Source organism: Callospermophilus lateralis, chromosome 20, assembly GCF_048772815.1.
Source record: "Callospermophilus lateralis isolate mCalLat2 chromosome 20, mCalLat2.hap1, whole genome shotgun sequence".
NCBI lineage: Eukaryota > Metazoa > Chordata > Mammalia > Rodentia > Sciuridae > Callospermophilus > Callospermophilus lateralis.
The window spans coordinates 331485-350921 of NC_135324.1; the positions used below are offsets into that span (position 1 = coordinate 331485).

The 19437-nt window shown below is 43.5% G+C and overlaps 1 protein-coding gene across 1 annotated transcript; it reads right to left on the bottom strand.

Annotated features, from left to right (window-relative positions):
• Positions 1 to 17931: 17931 nt before the first annotated feature.
• On the bottom strand, positions 17932 to 18867 carry LOC143385694 (vomeronasal type-1 receptor 90-like). Its single transcript, XM_076841260.1, has one exon. It carries the CDS (start codon positions 18865 to 18867, stop codon positions 17932 to 17934), a length of 936 nt encoding a protein of 311 aa, XP_076697375.1.
• Between the last annotated feature and the right edge of the window lie 570 nt (positions 18868 to 19437).

Here is a 19437-nt window from a genome sequence, read left to right on the forward strand (position 1 = left end):
CATTTTTAACTCTATTCTTGAAAAATGATTTGGTCTTCATGTATAACGTTTGGAGGAAAAAAAGTTGTTTATTTGTTTTTGTTTACACTTTTAAGATACGGAGGGAATGTGGGGGTAGAAAGATAGTAGCATGAAGCCGACATTATTACTGTATGTATATATGAGATTGCATGGCCAATATGATTCTGCACCATGTACACTCAGAAAAAATGAGAAAAAGTGTATCCCATCTATGTAGGAGATATCAAAGTGCATAAATGCATCCTACTGTCATGTGTAACTAATTAAAACAAATTTGAAAAATTTTTTAAAAAAAATTATGGTCTCGTTGTCTTCTGGGTCCCAGGGTCTCGGGAAGCAATGTGCTTCCACTGTGTTCTAGGGCCCCTGATGAGCTGATTTTGAGGGGCGTGCTCTGCTTTTAAGACAACCTCCTGCTTTTAGGCAATTTAAATGCAAAGTGCCATTGTCATTGGTGTATATTTTGACCATATCATAACTCAAATAGAAATACTATGGATATAAGTGACTCTGTACTCTGTATAATTTTTCCAAGTTTCAAAGACCTTACAAGTAAGTTGAGTTCTATATCAAAACCTCCGCTTACACAGGGCAACCCTGCATTACTGCAAAACATCTGCTTGGATTTTCTCACGAAGCATTTCTTATCCAAAACGAATTTCACAAATTACAAGCGAATAGAGTCAATCCTGACCCTGTACTCAACCATTTAGGTGCATGACACTGAGGTTGCAAGGATATTTAAGGAGAAAAAATGGTGCCTGTTTTCCATTCCTGGTGACAAAATATCCAGGAATACAAGTTCCTAAATTTGGGAAAATAATATTTATGCCATTAATCTTAGATTTTTGGGATGTCAGGATTTTTGCTGGGGTTACGGGTGTGCACCACTATGCCTGTCCCCCATTTCTTTACTTTAAAAAACATTCTCTCTCCTCCAAGAACTTCTGAAGACTTATTTTAAAATATTGGTAATGTCAATATTCTGAAACAGAAACTATATTTATGACTTTTTACGTTTACAAGAAATTTTGTATAATCCTTAACCTGGTCTCAGCAATAGGATTTCCATTCATTTTGATGATATTTTGATATAGGATTCCTTCCAGTTTTTTTTTGGTTAATATTCTTTCATCAAGCTTATAAAAAACTTAGTCCATTATTTCTTCTATATCTTATTCCCCTTTTTTTTCTTTTAGTTTTGGATCTGTAATAATGCAAAGGTTTGGATGTTCATAGCTTATGCACACTTCTTATTGATTGATTATTTTTGGGTGGGTAGGAGGGATTGAACGCAGGAGCACTCAACCCCCGAGCCCCATCCCCAGCCCTATTTTGTGTTTTCATTAGACACAGCATCTCACTAAGTTGCTTAGGACCTCACTTTTGCTAAGGCTGGCTTTGAACTCACAATCCTCCTGCCTCAGCCTCCTGAATTGCTGAAATACATGCATATGACACTGTGCCCGGCTCACATTTATTTTATTTTATTTATTATTTTAAATTATACATGGCAATAGCATCTACTTTGACATATTTATACAACCATGAAATAGATCTTATTCTAATTAGGTTCCAGCCCTGTATTTGTACATGATGTTGAGATTTACTGTGGTGTATTCGTATATGTGCAGAGCAAAGTCAGGTCAGGTTCATGTCACTGTCTTTCTTTTTTCTGACCCTCCTCCCTAAATTGTAGAAAACCTCAGAAGAGGGCAAGACCTCCCACGTTCTTGGATAAGCAGAATTCATATTGTTAAAAAACACCATACTGCTGAACGCACTCTACAGATCCAATGGAAGGATCTTTAATTCTTATTAAAGTCCCCATGATGTTCTTCATATCAATGTCCCACTCAATCTTACTGCCACAGACTCTAAGAGGGGATGAGGGATTGACAGCATACATTCTGCGGATTTACCACCTAAGAGACCTTCTAAGGCAACTGTCCCCTTCCAACATCTGGCTGAATTCTCCCAACACCCTGAAGCAGAGATCAAGAGCCCCATTTTACAAATGAAGAAACTGAGGCTGAGACACGCAAAAAGACAAAACCCTGCAGGAGACACTCCTAAGAGGAACTCTCAGGTCCCACAGATTTCCTTTGGGCCTGAGGTTTGTGGAAAACACAAGATTTTATAGGCATTTGCCCTTTGACACTCTTAAAGGCATCTTGCAAAACGAAGGCTTTATAGAAGCAAGTGATTTATTGTGTATAAGTATCTTACATGCCACAAATGTATACTTTAAGTGTATACTTTAAAATGTATTTTTTAAAAGAGGTAAGTCAGGTGGGACCTTGCAAGCCTGTAATCCCAGCAGCTCATGATGCTGAGGCAGGAGAATTGCAAGTTCAAACCCAGTCTCACCAACTTAGGAAGATCCTGTCTCAAAATACAATACAGAAAAAAATGGCTGGATATGTGGGTCAGTGGTTAAGCATTTGTGGGTACAATCCCCAATGCTCCCCAAAAAGAAATAAAAAAGGTGCCATCCACTATTATGATTTTGGATGCAATTTTATTTTATGATCTCTTCTCAGATAGCAAGGAATACACAGGATCACACATTTGAATTGAGACTTTTTTCTAGAAACCAGAGCACATTACTTGATCTTCATGTAGTACTAGTTCAGTAGAACACTAATGGGACTCATCGGGTGGGGATGCTTCTGATTGAATTCTATTTCATGGCTTATGAAAATCAGAGCCCAAAAAAGAAAAGAAAATGCCCCCAGCATTGGCAGGGATTCCAGAAGACTCCCAGTAATGACAATTGTAGGAAGAGGTCAAGGCTGAATTCAGGCCTTTATCTCACTTGGGGATCTAATTGTGTATTTTGCTTTCCAAGAAGATGGACCCAAAACACTCTGGGCAGAGTGTAATAATCCTCTCTTTCCTGGCGGGAAAAAATTATTCCATGCATCAAATTCACTGAGTTACACTAAAACTAGTTGCTGCTTTTAAGAGGAATCCTGAAGGTTTTCCAGGAACTAAGCTGATGAGCACAGAGCCCAAGGCTGTGGCTGCAGGGAGAGTTTACTCTCAGCTCTGGCGCCACCTGGTGTCCAATGTGCAGCTCAGCACGTCCAACAGAGGAAATGACACTAAGCCCAGGGAGCACCAGGTGGTTGACAGAAGTCCTTGGAAGTTTGGGGGGACTCATGGGGACGCAACTGCAGAAGGCGGCGAGGACCATCTCCTGAAGGAGGCCTTTATCTCAGGTAGGAGGGTCTCGGGGCAGCTGATGACATGATGAGAGGAGACAATGTGACAACTCAGACATCAAGGATCTAAAGGAGCCCGCTCCTGTTTGGCGCCTGCGCAGCTCTGGTGCCACCTAGTGTCCGACGCCTACTCAATGCTTGGACTCTCTGGCCAGACCAGGAACAGCAGGGGACACAGGGACTCCTGGCCAGGGGTCTTCACCTGTGTCCTCACTGACCAGGGCGGAGCCTGTGACACGGAGTGTTGACTGTTTTATAGAGGACAAAACTGTCCACCTGTCCGTCCCCACGACATTGCTGTCACCCTTGCCCCCTCCCCTCCTCACCCTCCACGCCAAACCGTCCCTTAGAGACCTCGGAGCTGTGCTGGCCTCTGCCCAGCACGAGAGGTGGCATTGCCTGTCCTGCTCATAGCTACAGTGAGTTCCCAAGGTCGCCCTGGCAGGGTCAAGCCGACTCTCGTCTGCGCTTCTCCCCCTGCCCAGGGCCAGGACGCCCTGCCCTGGTCAGTGCAGGGGACCGTGGGGGCCGCGCAACCCACCACCCACCACCCTCTGGGCCTCCAGGTCACGCCGTCTACACCACAGGCACCAGGAGGGGTCTCGGCGACAAGCCGCGACCACGGTGGTGCCCAGAAACCAAATCTCCAAGGCGACATCTCAGGACCCTCCCAGAGACCCCCGGACCCCAACCCACCTAGACACATGGAGAGTGCCCCGCGTCCCTGAGGAGGGACGAAGGAGGCTGCGCAGTGGTCCTCAGCCTCCCTCCGCCGCCTCCTGTGTGAATGGGGAACTGCGGCCGGTGGAGGGGACTCTGGGGTCACATCTCGGGGCGCGGGAGCCCCAGGGCCCACTCCCCTCTGGGTCCACAACGACCTCTGAGGATTTCCAGTCATACGCGCCTCTTGGGTTCCTTAGCCTCCTGCGCATGCGCCCGCCTCTCCCTCAGCTTCCCAGGAAGCTCCTGGTTCCTGAGCTGCGCTCCCCTGGGGAGCCCGGGGCGGGTCACGCCTCCCATGTGATTCCGCTGGCCCCGCCCCCCGCTGCTCTTAGAGGTGGGGCTCCACTCAGCCCCGCTACGCTCAGCCCCCAGTTCGGCCCACTAACCCGGCTCCACACAGACCCACTAGGCTCCGCCCCCAGCTCCACCCATTCGCTGGGCTCCCCTTGCTCTGCTCCGCCCCACCTGCTACCTTAGGCCCCGCCCCTACCCGCTTGCTTGGATGGGGCTCCACTCATTCTTCTCGGTTCTGCCCCCAGCTCTGCTCATTCGCTGGGCCCCGCCCCGCCCACTGCTCCTAAGGGTTGGTCTCCCAGGACCGCTCCGCCCAGCACTTCGGCTCCGCCCAGCTTCTTTTGCTAAACCTGACAGGTGGACAATAATGCTTCCCAATGACTTCTCAGTGACACTTCCACCCCAGAAGGAACTTGGAGAGGAGATCCCTGCTCAAGGTCACCAGGTAGAGAGGGGAGATGAGGCTGGTGGGAGCCTGCCTGTCTTCTGCTGCCAGTTTGCATCCCCAAAGCAGGAGTGAAGCCTGCCACTGTGGTCCCCCAGGTGCTTCATGGGTGCACGTGAGGTTTCACACAGGAGGCACCAGGGTCTAGATTCCTTATGGCATAAAGGGACTCAGGTATGATCCGTGCTCTGTGATAGAAAATTTGGAAAGAATCTAGGATGCTGGCCCTGACTGATAACCTTGGTGGCAGGGGAGGTTAATGCAGGAGGATCCCAAGTTCAAAGCCAGAGCTCAGGACTGTAGGGAGGTAATGTTGCAAGTAAATGGATGGCCTTGGAGAAGATAATGCTAAGTGTAGTTAGCCAATCCCAAAGAAACATGCCAAATGTTTTCTCTGATAGAAGGTAATTGACTCATAGTAGGGTAGGGAGGGGGAACATGGGAGGAATAGATGAACTCTAGATAGGGTAGAGGGGTGGAAGGGGAAGGGAGGGGGCAGGGAGTTAGCAAGGATGGTGGAATGTGATGGACATCATTATCCAAAGTACATGTATGAAGACATGAATTTGTGTCTTTATATTCAAAGTTATGGAAAATTGTGCTCTGTATGTGTTGTAAGAATTGTAATGCCTTTCACTGTCATATATTTAAAAAATAAAAATATTTTAGTTGTCTTTGGGCCTTTTTAATATTTCTTTATATTCAGTGCTGGGACTTGAACCCAGTGCCTCACACATGCTAGGCAAGTGCTCTACCACTGAGCCACAACCCCAACCCCATAATTTTCTTTTTTATTTTGACTGAGTAATGCTGCAGTCTGGCTGGGCACAATTTAGGAGCCACTTCTTAAGCAGAAACGAACTTTATTTTTAGAACACACACTATACCACACCAGCTCTTTAGGAATTCCCTCAGAGCCCAACTGCCCCCACGAGCTTCCCACAAGCCTCTCAACCCCCCCAACTCCTCCTGCTCTTGAGGTTGATTGGCTGGGTCGCGTGGGCGGAGCCAGAAAAAATCCCCCAATGAGCAGCTCTGTTGTCTGAAAGGGTGGGGAAACAGCCCAATGAGCATCACCACAGAGGAGCCAATCAGCTGGCAGCTGGAAGTTTGCTGGGGCCACTGTGAGCCCAATCATCAGCTGGCAGCTGGGAGTTTGCTGGCAGCTGGAAGTTTGCTGGGGCCTCTTCGGCTGTGGCTCTCAACAGAGTAATATTCCATGGTGTATATATACCACATTTTCTTTATCCATTCATCTGTTGGAGGGCAGTTCGGTTGGTTCCATACCTAAGATGTTGTGAATTGAGCTGCTCTAAACATGGATGTGGCTGCATTTCTGTATTACAGTGGATTTTTAAAAAAATATTTTAAAATTGTAGTTGGACCCAATAACTTTTATTTATTTTTTATGTGGTGCTGAGGATCAAACTCAGCACCTTGCATATGCTAGGTGAGTGCTCTACCACTATCCACAACCACAGCTCCCCATACTATGTGGATTTTAAGTCCTTTGGGTATATACTGAGGCGTGGGATAACTGATTCAAATGATGGTTCCATTCCAAGTTTTCTGAAGAATCTCCATATAGCTCTCTGCAGGAGTTGTAAAAATTTTAAAAAATCCACCAGCAATATATGAGTGAAATTTTTTCCCTACATCCTTGCTAACATTGATAATTGCCATTCTGACTGGATTGAGGTGGAATCTTCGTGTAGTTTTAATGTGCATTTCTCTAATTGCTAGAGATGTTGATCCTCTTTCCATATTTGCTGACCATTTGTATTTCTTCTCCTGTGAAGTGCCTGTTCAGTTACCTTGCCCATTTGTTTGGTGTCAAATAGAGGAGTTCTTTGCATATCCTGGAGATGAATGTGTCTATTTGAGGGGCAGATGGCAAAGACATTCTCCCATCCTGTGGCTCTCTCTTTACATTATTATTTTTTAAATATTTATTTTATAGTTGTACAAAACACCTTTATGTTGTTTATTTATTTTTATATGGTGCTGAGGATCGAACCCAGGGCTTCACATGTGCTAGATGAGTGCTATACCCCTGAGCCACAACCCCAGCCCAACATTCTTGATAGTTTCTTTGCTTTGAAGAAGTTTTTAGTTTGATAGCATCTCATTTATTGATTTTTGCTTTTCCTTTTCCTCTTTAGGGATCTTCCTAACGGAGTCTGTTCCTATACCAACATGATATTGAGATGGGCCTATATTTTTCTTCCAGTGGACACAGGGTTTCTGATCTAATACCTAGGTCCTTGGTCATTTTGAGTTGAGTTTTATGCAGGGTGAGGAGGCATAGAGGTTAAATTTTCTTGTACTACATATGAATGACCAGTATTCCCAGCACCATTTTTTTTTTGAAGAGATGACCCTGGAGAATTCCTGAAGAATGAAAACAAATTGGCTTAAAATGTTTTCTCACTTCTTTTGCTATCGTAATAATCGATATTTTGTTATTTATATTAACCTGAAACAGAAGTGAAATCCTGGGGCTGAGTTTAAAAATCCCAGAAGACATATTACCCCAACCACATGGTCAGTGTGAGAGTGGACCAAGAAGATGGTCTCCCATTTTAGAGAGAGGACCCCCCAGAGCCACTTGGAATCCATGGGAGGAGCCAGAAACCACCCGTCCCAGAGTAAAAGTGTTTCAATATAGGACGTGGGTTTGACCTAACTTGAATATAAGTTTTATAAAAGGAGAGAGTGCTTGTGGGCTACATGATTGGGAGCCTTCAGGTCCCACACACAGATGTGTCCAGGGAATTAAGAGAAAAGTCTTGAGTTCGATTCTCCCCAGGTTGCTACTATCCACCAGAGACTAAAGTAAAAGTAAGAGTCAGATGACATGTTCCCCTGGGGGGAAGCCACGGTTCTGTGATCTCCAGTGGGATCTTGTCACCTTCTTGCAGAAGCTAAAATTAAAGCCCTACAGAGAGGTGAGTTGAAGACGTTTTTTCCTTAAAACAGTGCAAGATCCGCTCAGGTACCCTGACTCCCCATGCGACCTGCCCAGGTAAGTGCCTTTCTCCTTCTCAGATGCAGAAGCAGAGTGTGAGGGGGCTTCTGTGATTGTGATGAACAATCAAAATAACCAAATTATATGATAGGTTCTAACATAGCTCTAAATTATGCATCCAGCTCTACCCACGCTATTAGCTCAGAGGACTGTTTACTCAAGAATTCAGAGTAAAATGTTCTTCTTACTAGATTTTGCCCATTAATTTGGTGACTTACAAAAATTTGTTAATTTTTTTAATAAGAAAAAAACATTTTAAGTAAATCATTTTAGGTTTCTATCCATTTCTCAGACTACAGGGAGTTTAATTTGCTGCTCTATTGGTTTTCAAAGTGCATACTAATAAGTGTCCTGGTTATTTTCTGCTTCAGCATGATAAATCCATATTCTTATTCACCCAGGAAGAGATAAATGTGAACCCCAGAATTTTATTAAACACACTTGGTTTTCCTTCTCTTGTCTCAAAAACTCAGTCCAAAATACTTTAAGCATTGTCTTCTAATACTGAGATAGCGAGAAATAATAATATATACCAAAATACCTTTTAATTGATCAGAAGGAAATGATATGTTTTTTTTGCAAATATGATACTTATAAAGAAAGTTTATCCTCACGTTTTAGAGAAATAGCAAATAGCGTTTTCTTATGCTGATGTATGTTGTCTCCGATTTGATCTCACAAAAGTAAACCAATGGTGCTCTGGCTGCCTGAAGGTTTTGACCTGGAGCAGGGACTAGGGGTGCAGTTGCTTAATATCACAACCAAGGGACAGTAGTGACCATTCCTTTCTGGTTTCCAAAGGTCCCATGGTGTCCTCCCTCCAGGTCATCCAGGTGAAAGGGGATGATAGTGGATGGTGATAGATGATGGTGCTGTGTGATAACAGCAAATGACATATGCCCTTTCATGTATCGAATGTACATCAGGAAGTGAGGATGCAAATCACAATATTTACATGATGGTGTCCATGGTGCACCTGAGAAAGCAGCTATGTCCCCCCTCCCTCCCTCCAGCCGGTATCTCTCCACACCCTGGCCCTAGAAGCCCAAGGTGCTGTGGGTCTGCTTTCCTCACCGCTGACTGGGGTGCACCAACTTCGGGATTGTTCACTAGTCTCTGGCCCCAGTGTACTGGCATGTATCTCTGTGTTGTCCACGACTTGGACAGGGGCAGAATGTGAAATATTTAAGTGATGGCTCCTTGGTCAGGGCAGGAAAGGGTGTCTCCACTGCGTTACAGTTCCCTGGAAAGGACCCCACACCATAGTTCTAAGGACCCTGGGGATAATTTTTTAAGAAATACATTTCCATTCCCATTTGTTCTCCACTTAGATTTCTCCTCTAATCTGCCCTCTTAGATTTTCCTTATCCTTCCTCACTGGGCCCTCCCTCACTGGGACCTGTCCCTGAACTTCTTTTCCACATTATTCTCTTTGGACTTGGGTCATCGTATTCAGAACCTCCAGTCTGAGGAGAGCTTGTTTCCACCAGGGTTTGAGTCATGACCTGGGGCTCGGCCCATCAGGGCAGCCAGGAGCTGCAGCAGCCCCTCTCTCCCCAGAGCTGAGGAGAGGTCTGGGATCATCCTGGTACTGGACAGGCTTCTGTCTGCACCCTGATCTCGTGGTCTGACTAGTCCTGGCAGCTGTGAGTGGGGTGAGGCACAGCCAGGAGGGGACAGGCTCAGAGGATTCCTTTTAACTTGCTTTTATGAAATGTCCACATTTTCAGGATGTTTCTAACAAAACTGATAAATTAGCACAGAAGTAGCAACATTGCTTTCTTTATAAAAGATCTACTTGTGAACCATGGAGGGCACTGTGGCTCTCACTGATACACACGTGTGTGACCTGCACAGTGTGCAGAAGGTCAGCCGCTTCTCTGTCTGCTGTGTCCTGATGCTGCAGGGAGCTAATACCTGTGGTGGGGGACCAGTGACAGCATCCGACCCTGCCACTTCCAATGATTAGCACTTTACTAAAAAGACAACGTTTTCCAGCTGCAACCAGGAAATTTCTCCTATAGAAGAAAAAGTAATGTTCACTTGTTTTCAGGCAATGCTCCCCGGAAAACCCAGTTCCCTACCTGTGTTTGCAAGTCCATGGCCCCTCCTGGCTCCGCCCCTCCCTCCCATGACAATGCATGCAGGGTGGCCACCTCCCCCCCCCACCCCCCCGGCAGGGCTGAAACCAGAGTCCTGTGCCTTCTGTCCACAGATAAATCAGGTAGCCTGTTTCTCCTGTTTTTTTATGGTCTCCATTTTATTTTCTAATCTGCATTAAACTGAATTGAAGACAAACCTGTATTTCATAACTTGATAGAAGGGAATCATCATTATTTCATTTTCTGTAACTTTTAAAAAGGCCTCTTCAAGTGTTACATATCTGGTTTCCATTGCTGTAAAGGTATTTTGGGGTCAAAATGTGAGTGTACATCTTACAACTCACTTCAAGTGTGCACACAGGAATAGGCATCATCTATCCATAGCTACCTGTAGTGCTGTGCCTACTAATAACCCTGTGTGACTCTTCAAATGTGGGGACTCCTAGATCATTATATTACCATTTTTTCTTTTTGTTTTTCTTGAGCAGAACAAGGGCAGGAATCTCCTTTACCCGAATGTGTGAATGAAGAAAAAAAAAAAAAAAACGCTTCTTACTAAATGAATCATTTGGAGGAGATTACATTTTTCTAATGTCATGAATTAATTTCTACTCTTTACAATGACACTTCTGCAAAGATTTCAAAGCAATCATTTAACTAGGCTCAAACACTTAAATTGTCTGGACTCCTTGTTGCTTTTTCTCACACTTCATAACTGATGTTATCAAACTATAATTTTCTAAGTAGCTTTGGGAGTGATTGCTAGTCTTACCCACTTGTTTTTTAGATGATAGAATGTGGGGATATGTTGCTCACCTCATTGTTAATGTTACATACTTCATAGCTATAAAGCAGAATTAAGATGGAAATAAAGGAAATACCTTCATTCTATAGGGAGCTATACCATGAGGTTGTCACCATCAAATTTTCTATTACACTATTTTCTCTCTGTCCTCTGGAGAAATATCATTACTTACTAAAAGAAGATATGAAATTTTGTTCTTTTATGTAATCTCCCATTATCAGAGTGAGTTTGGATTCCTTTCTCCTAATTAAAACACTAAAAGCTATGAGCCCCCAAATACTTAGATTTTCCTGGTGTGCTGTTGCATTGCATGCCTGTTACCCCAGCAGCTTGGGAAGCTGATGCAGGAGATTTGCAGGTTCAAGGCCAGACTCATCAACTTAGTGAGGCTCTGTCTCAAAATAAAAATAAGAGGCTGTGGTTGTGGCTCAGCGGTAGAGTGCTTGCCTAGCATGTGCAAGGTCCTGGGTTTGATCCTTAGCACCACATAAAAATTTAAAAAAAAATAAAGATATTGTGTCCAACTACAACTAAAAATAAATATTAAAAAAAATAAAACAGTTAGGGATGTGGCTCAGTGGTTAAGCACCTTTGAATTTAATTCCTGGTTAAAACACACCACACACACACACACACACACACACACACACGCGCGCGCACTTAAATCATGATTACTTTTCTCCATTTTTCCATATGCCAAAGAGGGGACAGAAAAGAAATTTTGGAATTAAAATTTGCTAAAAATGGATGATTCTGCCCAATTAGATATGGTTTTTCTGGCATTATCAAATATATATAAAATAATATCAGTGGTTATGTAAACCTGGGTTCAATATCTGGTACAAATATATATAAAAATATTAATATAATATATATATTAAATATATAAATATAATAAATATATAAATAAATTAAATATATAATAAATATATATAAATACATTAAATATATAAATATAACAAATATATTTATATATAAACAAATTCAAGAAGCCTGCTTTCAGAGCTAACATTTTTCATATTTTGTCTCTAAACTGGTGATGAGCATTCCAGAACAGAGAACACTGAAACTATAGATCTGTATGGGGCTTTATTCAGCATCCACACTCTTTTCTTGAGAGATCTATGTGGATATTCCAGCCATCTGCCCCACATGAACTCACTTTGGATGCTACCTACTGAGCTATTTATCAGGTTGCTGCACATGCTGAGACAAATTAATCCTGGCCCTACTCATGATAAACAGTGGAGATAAACAGAAAAGATGTTATGTTTGTGTATTGAGAATTTGGAAAGGATGCACTAAAAAAGTGCCCACGTACTTTGAGGTGGGCCAACCTGGTGGTTGGGGAGGTTGAAGCTGGTAACCACTGTGATGGTAAGAATTTTATCTTTCTTTGATCCTCAGACATGGATACTATAGGTCTTTTCACCAGAAAAAAAAGAAAATGACAAAGAGCAGCACACTTTCCACTTTTTTGCTGTAAGAAATGTCTTTTCTTCCCAAATTGTCCTTGGGGTCATAGCCAATGTCTTCCTCCTCGTCTTCCACATCCTCACGTTTCTTGTCCAGCGCAGGACCAGGCCCACGGACGTGGCCATCGCTCACCTGGCCCTGATTCATGTGCTGATGCTCATAATCAGGGCATATATAGACATTTTGGGTGTTCAGGATATTTGGAACGACATCTCATGTAAAGCCGTCATCTACCTGTACAGGCTGATGAGGAGCCTGTCGGTCAGCACCACCTGCCTGCTGAGTGTCCTGCAGGCCACCACCCTCAGCCTCAGAAGCTTCTTTCTGACCAAGTTCAAGCACACATCCCCACAGCACAGTCTGTGGTACTTTCTCATTCTCTGGGTGTTCAACATGCTCATTAATGTTCGTATTATAGTCTCTATTGGAGGTCCCTCCAATGACACATTAGGTGTTTGGTTTTCCACTGAATCCTGCAGGGTTTCCCCCACAGGTCACCACTTCAGGGTCTTATTTTCCCTGGTAGGAATACTCCAGGATGCCCTCCTTCTCGGGCTCATGGCCCTTTCCAGTGGGTACATGGTGGCTCTCCTGTGGAGGCATTTGGCCAGCACCTCCACAGCACCAGCAGGATTGCACAAGCCTACCCAGAGCAGAGGGCCACTAGGACCATCCTGGTCCTCATGGGTACCTTTGTGGTCATGTACTTTTTGGACTATGTGATCTCCTCCTCTTATTGGAAAATGCAGAAGAAGGATCCTGTGCGCCTTGTTGTCCAGATGCTGGTGGGCAACGGCTACGCCACCGTCAGTGCTGTAATGCTCGAGGACATGTTTATGTAGGGCCAGATAACCCCCCAGAATGTCATCCCACGTTATTTCCTCCTAAGTTTCCAAAAATTAGTTGATGTTGGGAAAAAAACCAACCTGAATGTAGATGAAAGAGATGAAACTTCTGTTGTTCTTTGTAAGATCTTTATCAAACCAGGTGAGGTAGTGCACACCTGTCATGCCAGCGGCTCAGGAGGCTGAGGCAGGAAGATCTCAATTTGAAGGCTAGCCTGAGCAACTGTGTGAGTCTCTGAGCATCTAAGTGAGGCCCTGTGTCCAAATAAATAAAAATACAAAGTTCTGGGGATGTGGCTCAGAGGTCACATGCACCTGGGTTCAATTCCTAGTTGCAAAAAAAAAAAATGTTAAATGATATATGGGCTGTTTTCTTACTGAACTGGCGTAAAGAAGATACCTTCCCTTGCCCATAAGGAGACCATGACTGTGAACCCTCTGCTAGAAAAATTCATTTTGGAAGAATACTTTTGTTTAGTCTTAGAAAACAAAATATCTTGCCTAAGTACAACTCTCTTGATGTGACTGAGGCAATAGGTGTTTTGATGTTTGTTTTTTTTTTTTTTTTTTTTAAATTAGAGCAACAGACATCAATAACAATAGTGAAATCCCCTCCATGTCAACTCCAGGTGTTTTCCTAATACACCTATAACATTATTTCTCCATGTATTTCTTTCCCATTGCATCATTTAACTTTTTCAATGTTATTTTATTTTCGTCTGAATGCTAAACCAATAGAGAGTGGAAAAAAATGGTAGGCAATAGGTAATCAGGAATCAGAGTTCAGGAGAGAGCTCAGATGTCTTGGAAACACACAGATCTAACCATATTCCCTTGCAGCCTTGAAGTAGTTCCCTAGGTCTTTCAGCCTCAGTGTAAAATAGAGACAGTATCTGTTTTAGGGTTATTACGTGGATGAGAACAAATAATAGCACTCATTTGGCATCATGTGTCCTGAGATTGGAAGGATACAAAGAAGATTTTTCACATGGTCCCTAACCAAGGATGGCAATGCAATTTATAAATCATGTGACGTTGAAAAAGCAAGAGTAGCAGCCCACCTCTGTGTACACAGACATCATGTATTAACTCTTAATTTCCGTAGTGATGCTCCGGATGCAGTATTATTACAGTCCCCCACTTTACAGCGAAGAAAACCAAACCCAGATAAATTAAGTCAGTGGATTGCAGAGGAAATAGGTGGGGAAAGTCAGGATGTGAACTCTCAAGCCCAGGTTATGGGTCCTGAGCCTAACCAATGGTCAGTTCTTTCTTTCTAACCAATGACATGCATAGGAAAGTGGCACACAGGGGACACAGACAATGATACAGACAACCTGGGACTAAAAGGCCCACCTCTGTTCTGCATCCTTCCAGCCCAGAAATACAGCTGGAGGGCAGGTGGCTATGGCTTTACCTACGGTAATATGGCCCGAACCAAAGAAGTCAGGCTGCTGGATTGAACTCTAAGGGGCCAGTGTGAAAGCTGTTCAGTGGCAGAATTTTCAACCCCTGCAGGGGACCCAAGCCATCACCTTCCTTCTGGAGCAGCATGTGGAGGATCCAAATGCACTTCTGGGGGTGTGGTGGGGGGGTCTCCCAAGGGCACTGGTTGCAAAGGTAGGAGGCTGCTTTTTCTCCTGACTCCTGAAAAGTCTACTTGAACCAGAGGAAGAAGGTTAGGCATGGGGTGCATTGTTTGCCTCCCTCACTGTAAGTTATTAATACTTTGTAGCAGAAAATATTCAAATATTGTTATTTTTTTTTGTTTCTGAGATGGAATCTCACTCTGTTGCAGGGACTGGTCTTGAACTTCCTGCTCTCAAGAGATCCTCCTGCCTCAGCCTCCTGAGTCGCTGGAACCCCAGCTGCACAATGCGGTGTCCAGCTCAAATATTAGAGAAGATCAACTTAGTGCTGAGGCTACAACTTTTCCTGTCCCCTCAAGCAGTTCATGGTCAACTAAATCCATTCTCTGTAACATCATCAGGATGTGGGAGAAACTGTTGATCTCTGTTAGGAAAGACAGTGGATATGTCTGCGTTTGGATCTTGTGTGACCTGTAGAGTCATTTACTGAAGGGACCAGAGAAGATCATTAAGGAAAAACAGCCACCGTGTCTTCCAGTTAGTGTTGGAAATCCTGGGCTTTCATCATAAAAGATTTTAGCAAACAGACAAATAATCGAAAACATACACAGATCAAGTCTTCCCAGGCAGGAGGTCAGGAAAGTTTGTAGGTCTCAGATTGGCTCAGAACAGACTTGGGACTGATGTAACTTTTTTGTGATATTTATCAGGCCCTCCCAGATCAAAACACTTGCTTCATAACCTACCAGTTTCACTTGACTGTTGTCCATCTACAGTAACAATAAAAAACGATTGTCTTATCTTTTAAAAGTCCATGTATGGCTGTATTTTGGTTATACTCTCCCGCCAGGTATCTGAGACCAAGTTGGTCTAAGTTGACGTTTTTCCTATCTATGCTAGAGTCAGCTGAGATCTTCAGAGATTACTCCTGGGAACTGCTCACCCCAGCAGTTGTGCAGCCCTGCAGTTGTGCCCAGGGGGCCCTCACCCTCCTCTGACTGCCCCTCCCACTGTCCCTTCCCCTGCCCCTTCCCAGCCTCTGCTGAGCTGAACTTCCTATGGGCAACCTTTTTAGCCTCCATACATGAGGGAGGTCAGGCAGCTCGGGAAATGGAATCAGGAGGATCATGTGTTTAGGCAGCATCAACCAAAGCGAGGTGCTAAGCAACTCAGTGAAACCCTATCTCTAAATAAAACACAAGATCCGGCTGAGGATGTGGCTCAGTGTTTGAGTGTTCCTGATTCAATCCTCAGTAGCTACCTCCCCACACCAAAAAAATATAATGACTTTAGTTAATCTCAGATGTATTTGAAAAAATATCTAGCATGTATTTCTCATTCACAAGTTTCAAAGCAATCATGTAAAAGCCCTCCTTTGTGTATTCATTCAACACAGAAAGCAGACTACACTATGCCATGATGAATGGTTGCCCAGCTGTGTGTTGGCTCACTATAAAAATTTATCCATCAGGCAATGATCCAACATTTACTCTCCTTCCCCCATAAGAATTTCAAAAATTTAAGGCTGTGTTTTTCAGTACAGATGAAAGCCATTGGCCACCATCATCTGGATACAATGACAAATAGGGTTGTTTTTCCACGTGGTTCTTGAGGAGGAGATGACACAGTCCAAACAGTACATGAGCACAAAGAAACCCAGGAGCAGCAGATGGTCCTAGTGGCACTCTGTTCTGGGGAGGCTTTTGGAGACAGGTTGGTGCCGTGAAGGTGCTGGCACTGCCTCTTATGCCTATGCAAGAGGGTCACCATGTACCCACTGGAAAGGGCCATGAGCTCTATAAGGAAGATATTCCATAAATCACCCCATATGGAAAACAAATGCCTGAGGAAGTAGCTCATGGGTAAGAAAGTGCGGGAGTCACTGAGGAATATAAAAGTGTGTGTGAGGTCACAGTGGAGTTGTCAATAGCAGAGATTGAGAAGTGGGCACTAAAGGACATATAGAAGACCCACAGGAAAAGAAGGCATCACAGGCTGTCCTGTGGGGATTTAGGCTTGAACTTTGCCAAGCAGGAGCTTGGGAAAAATAATGTGTGTCCCAATCATATGGACCATGTCACGTTCTGTCACTTTGATCCAAAGTTCAAATTAGCCCATCCCTAACCTCACACGTTGTGATGCCTGAGATTCTGAGCTCTTGGAAATTCTAGGTGTGCACCACCACCCTGGGCTACTGGCACTTTTCTTTGTAATTTCAGAGAAAGTTTTCCTCACCCTTGATTATAGGGTAATTGAAATATTTTTATTATTATTTAAGTACACAAAAGATGATATTTATCATTTATCTGTGATTAAGAGTACTGGCCAGTAGCCTTAAGCAAATTCAAATGTGGGTGCATGGATTCTCTCTACCATCTCCCCAGTTTTTTTTTATTCCTAAAATATCTCTGGATTCATTAAATAAAAATTCCCTAGGGCACACCCTTCCTCAGCTGCAGGAAAATGCCATACTAATACATTCTGTATTTATAAATCATACGACCCAAACATCTATCTTTTACAGGTAGATTTTATACAATGTTGATTCTTTTGTGAGTGACAGTCACTTGACCGAATGATTTCAAGATTCATCTGTGGTTTCTTATATATCAGCATCACCTTCGTATTTAATGGTATGTTTAGTATTTAATGCAATATTCAGTCTTTGCATATTATACTACTGAAGATTCCACCCCCTGTGTGTAGATGTATACAGTTTTGATGCCTATGCAAGGGGGTTGCCATGTACCCTCTTGACATAATAAATTCAAGACTCATCTGTGGTTTCCTCTGCATCCGAATCTTTCTCCTATTTAATGCTGAGTGGAACTCCATGATATATCTAGACCATAACTTCATACATTCATATGCTTAGGTATATGAGACTGTCTCTATCATTGACTATTATAAATATGGTATCCCGAGCAATGGTGTTTAAATAATAGTTGTTGTCACTATATCCAGTTTTTTTTGTTATATTCATAAAAGTTCAATGGATAGATGAGATGGAAGTTTAAGATAACGGATGTTTACGATCTATTAGGCATAAAGGAGATTTCTCAGACTCTTGAGTTATTAAAACTGCTGCAATCTTTCACATACCTATAAATATATGCACTCATTCAGAAAAAGAAAGAGATATTTACTTCCTAGGGTTCCTTTCACACATCAATCAGAAATATAAAATTATTAGCCTTTTTGGAGCCATATGGACAATAATCTGTCCTGTTTTCTCATTTTCAAGCTCAGTGTAATCATTTTTTAAAAACCACTTTATGCACTCATCTAACACAGAGAGCAAACTCACTATGCCATAATGCGTTGATGCACGGCAGTGTGGTGGCTCAGGTCAAGAACTGACCCATCATGCAATGATTCAACGTTGACTGTCCTTCCCCAAAAAACATTTCAAAAAGGTAACACTGTGTCTTGCCATGCAGATGAAAACCAAAGGACTGATGGTGGCATAGCCATTGGACACTATGATCTGGACAGAACGGCACACAGGGTCATTGTTCCACATGGTTCTTGAGGAGGAGACAATGCAGTCCAAACAGTACATGAGCACAAAAATTCCCAGGAGCATCAGGATGGCCCTGGTGGTCCTCAGTTCTGGGGAGGCTTTTGGAGACAGGCTGGTGCCATGAAGGTGCTGGCACTGCCTCTTATGCCTATGCAAGAGGGTCACCATGTACCCACTGGAGAGGGCCATGAGCCCTATAAGGAAGACATCCCGTAAGGCACCCAGGACGGTGAACAAATGCCTGAGGAAGTAGCTCATGGGTAAGATAGTGCAGGAGTCACTGAGGAATATAAGGCCCTGTGAGGTCCCAGTGGAGTTGTCAACAGCAGAGATGGAGAAGTGGGCGCTGAAGAACATATAGAAGACCCACAGGAAGAGAAGGGACCTCAGGCTGTCCTGTGGGGACTTAGGCTTGAACTTTGCCAAGCAGGAGCTTCTGGGGCTGAGGGGAATGGCCTGCAGGACACTCAGCAAGCAGGTGGCTGAAATGGACAGGCCCCTCATCAACCTGTACAAGTAGGAAACTGATTTACATGTGACATCACCCCAAAGCCCCACCTGAGATGTAAAAGTGTCTGCAGCAAAGATCCCCATGTTGAGCAGCATCAGGAGGTGGGTCAGGGCCAAGAGACCAATGATCCAGTCGGTGTCCTTGAACCTCTTGTCACACAGGAACTTGATGACGTGGAACAGAAAGAGGAGGGTGTTGGCCACGATCCCAATTCCCACTTCAGAATAAAAGGTGCTTCTTAGGTTAATAATGCCATGCACCATGTGGTTTTTTCTCATCTTTTGGGGTAAGTTTTATGTAGTTCATGTCTTAGGAGAAAAGTAAGAAAATTCATCATCACAAATATTAAATTTCATCCATCTCAGCCACCACTGTTGCCAAGAGGGAAATTTGTTGGCCTATCCCAATGCCCCCTGTCCCCTCTAACGGAAGTTTTGCTGACACACCCTGGAAACCATTCTTTCCTCTCTCTTTTCCCATCATTTTTCAATCGTGGCTGGATAACATTCCATGCAAAGTACAAAAGTACTTCCTGAGCATTAAAAATGGTCATGTCTGTCATATATTTCTTATTCACAAGTTCCAATGTTATAGAAAATCTTTCCCAGATACAACCTTGAATTTTTCTTGATGATATCTTACTGCAAGAGTGAAGTATGTGTCCTTCCTGTAGTAAGGACTATGTGCTTTGGGTTCAATTGAAATTATGGGGGTTTAATTAGAAAGAAAATGCTCCTAAGCCAAGAGTCTCAATGTCTTAGGCCATGCGTATTTACATTAGCTTCCTGTTACCTCTATTCTTGTTTGTTCATGAACACATGTAATTTTGTTTATATATTCACAGAGAA

Bases quoted from the DNA above. Each gene is read 5' to 3' on its own strand.
- LOC143385694 (XM_076841260.1), bottom strand. From the start codon at position 18,867: ATGAGAAAAAACCACATGGTGCATGGCATTATTAACCTAAGAAGCACC.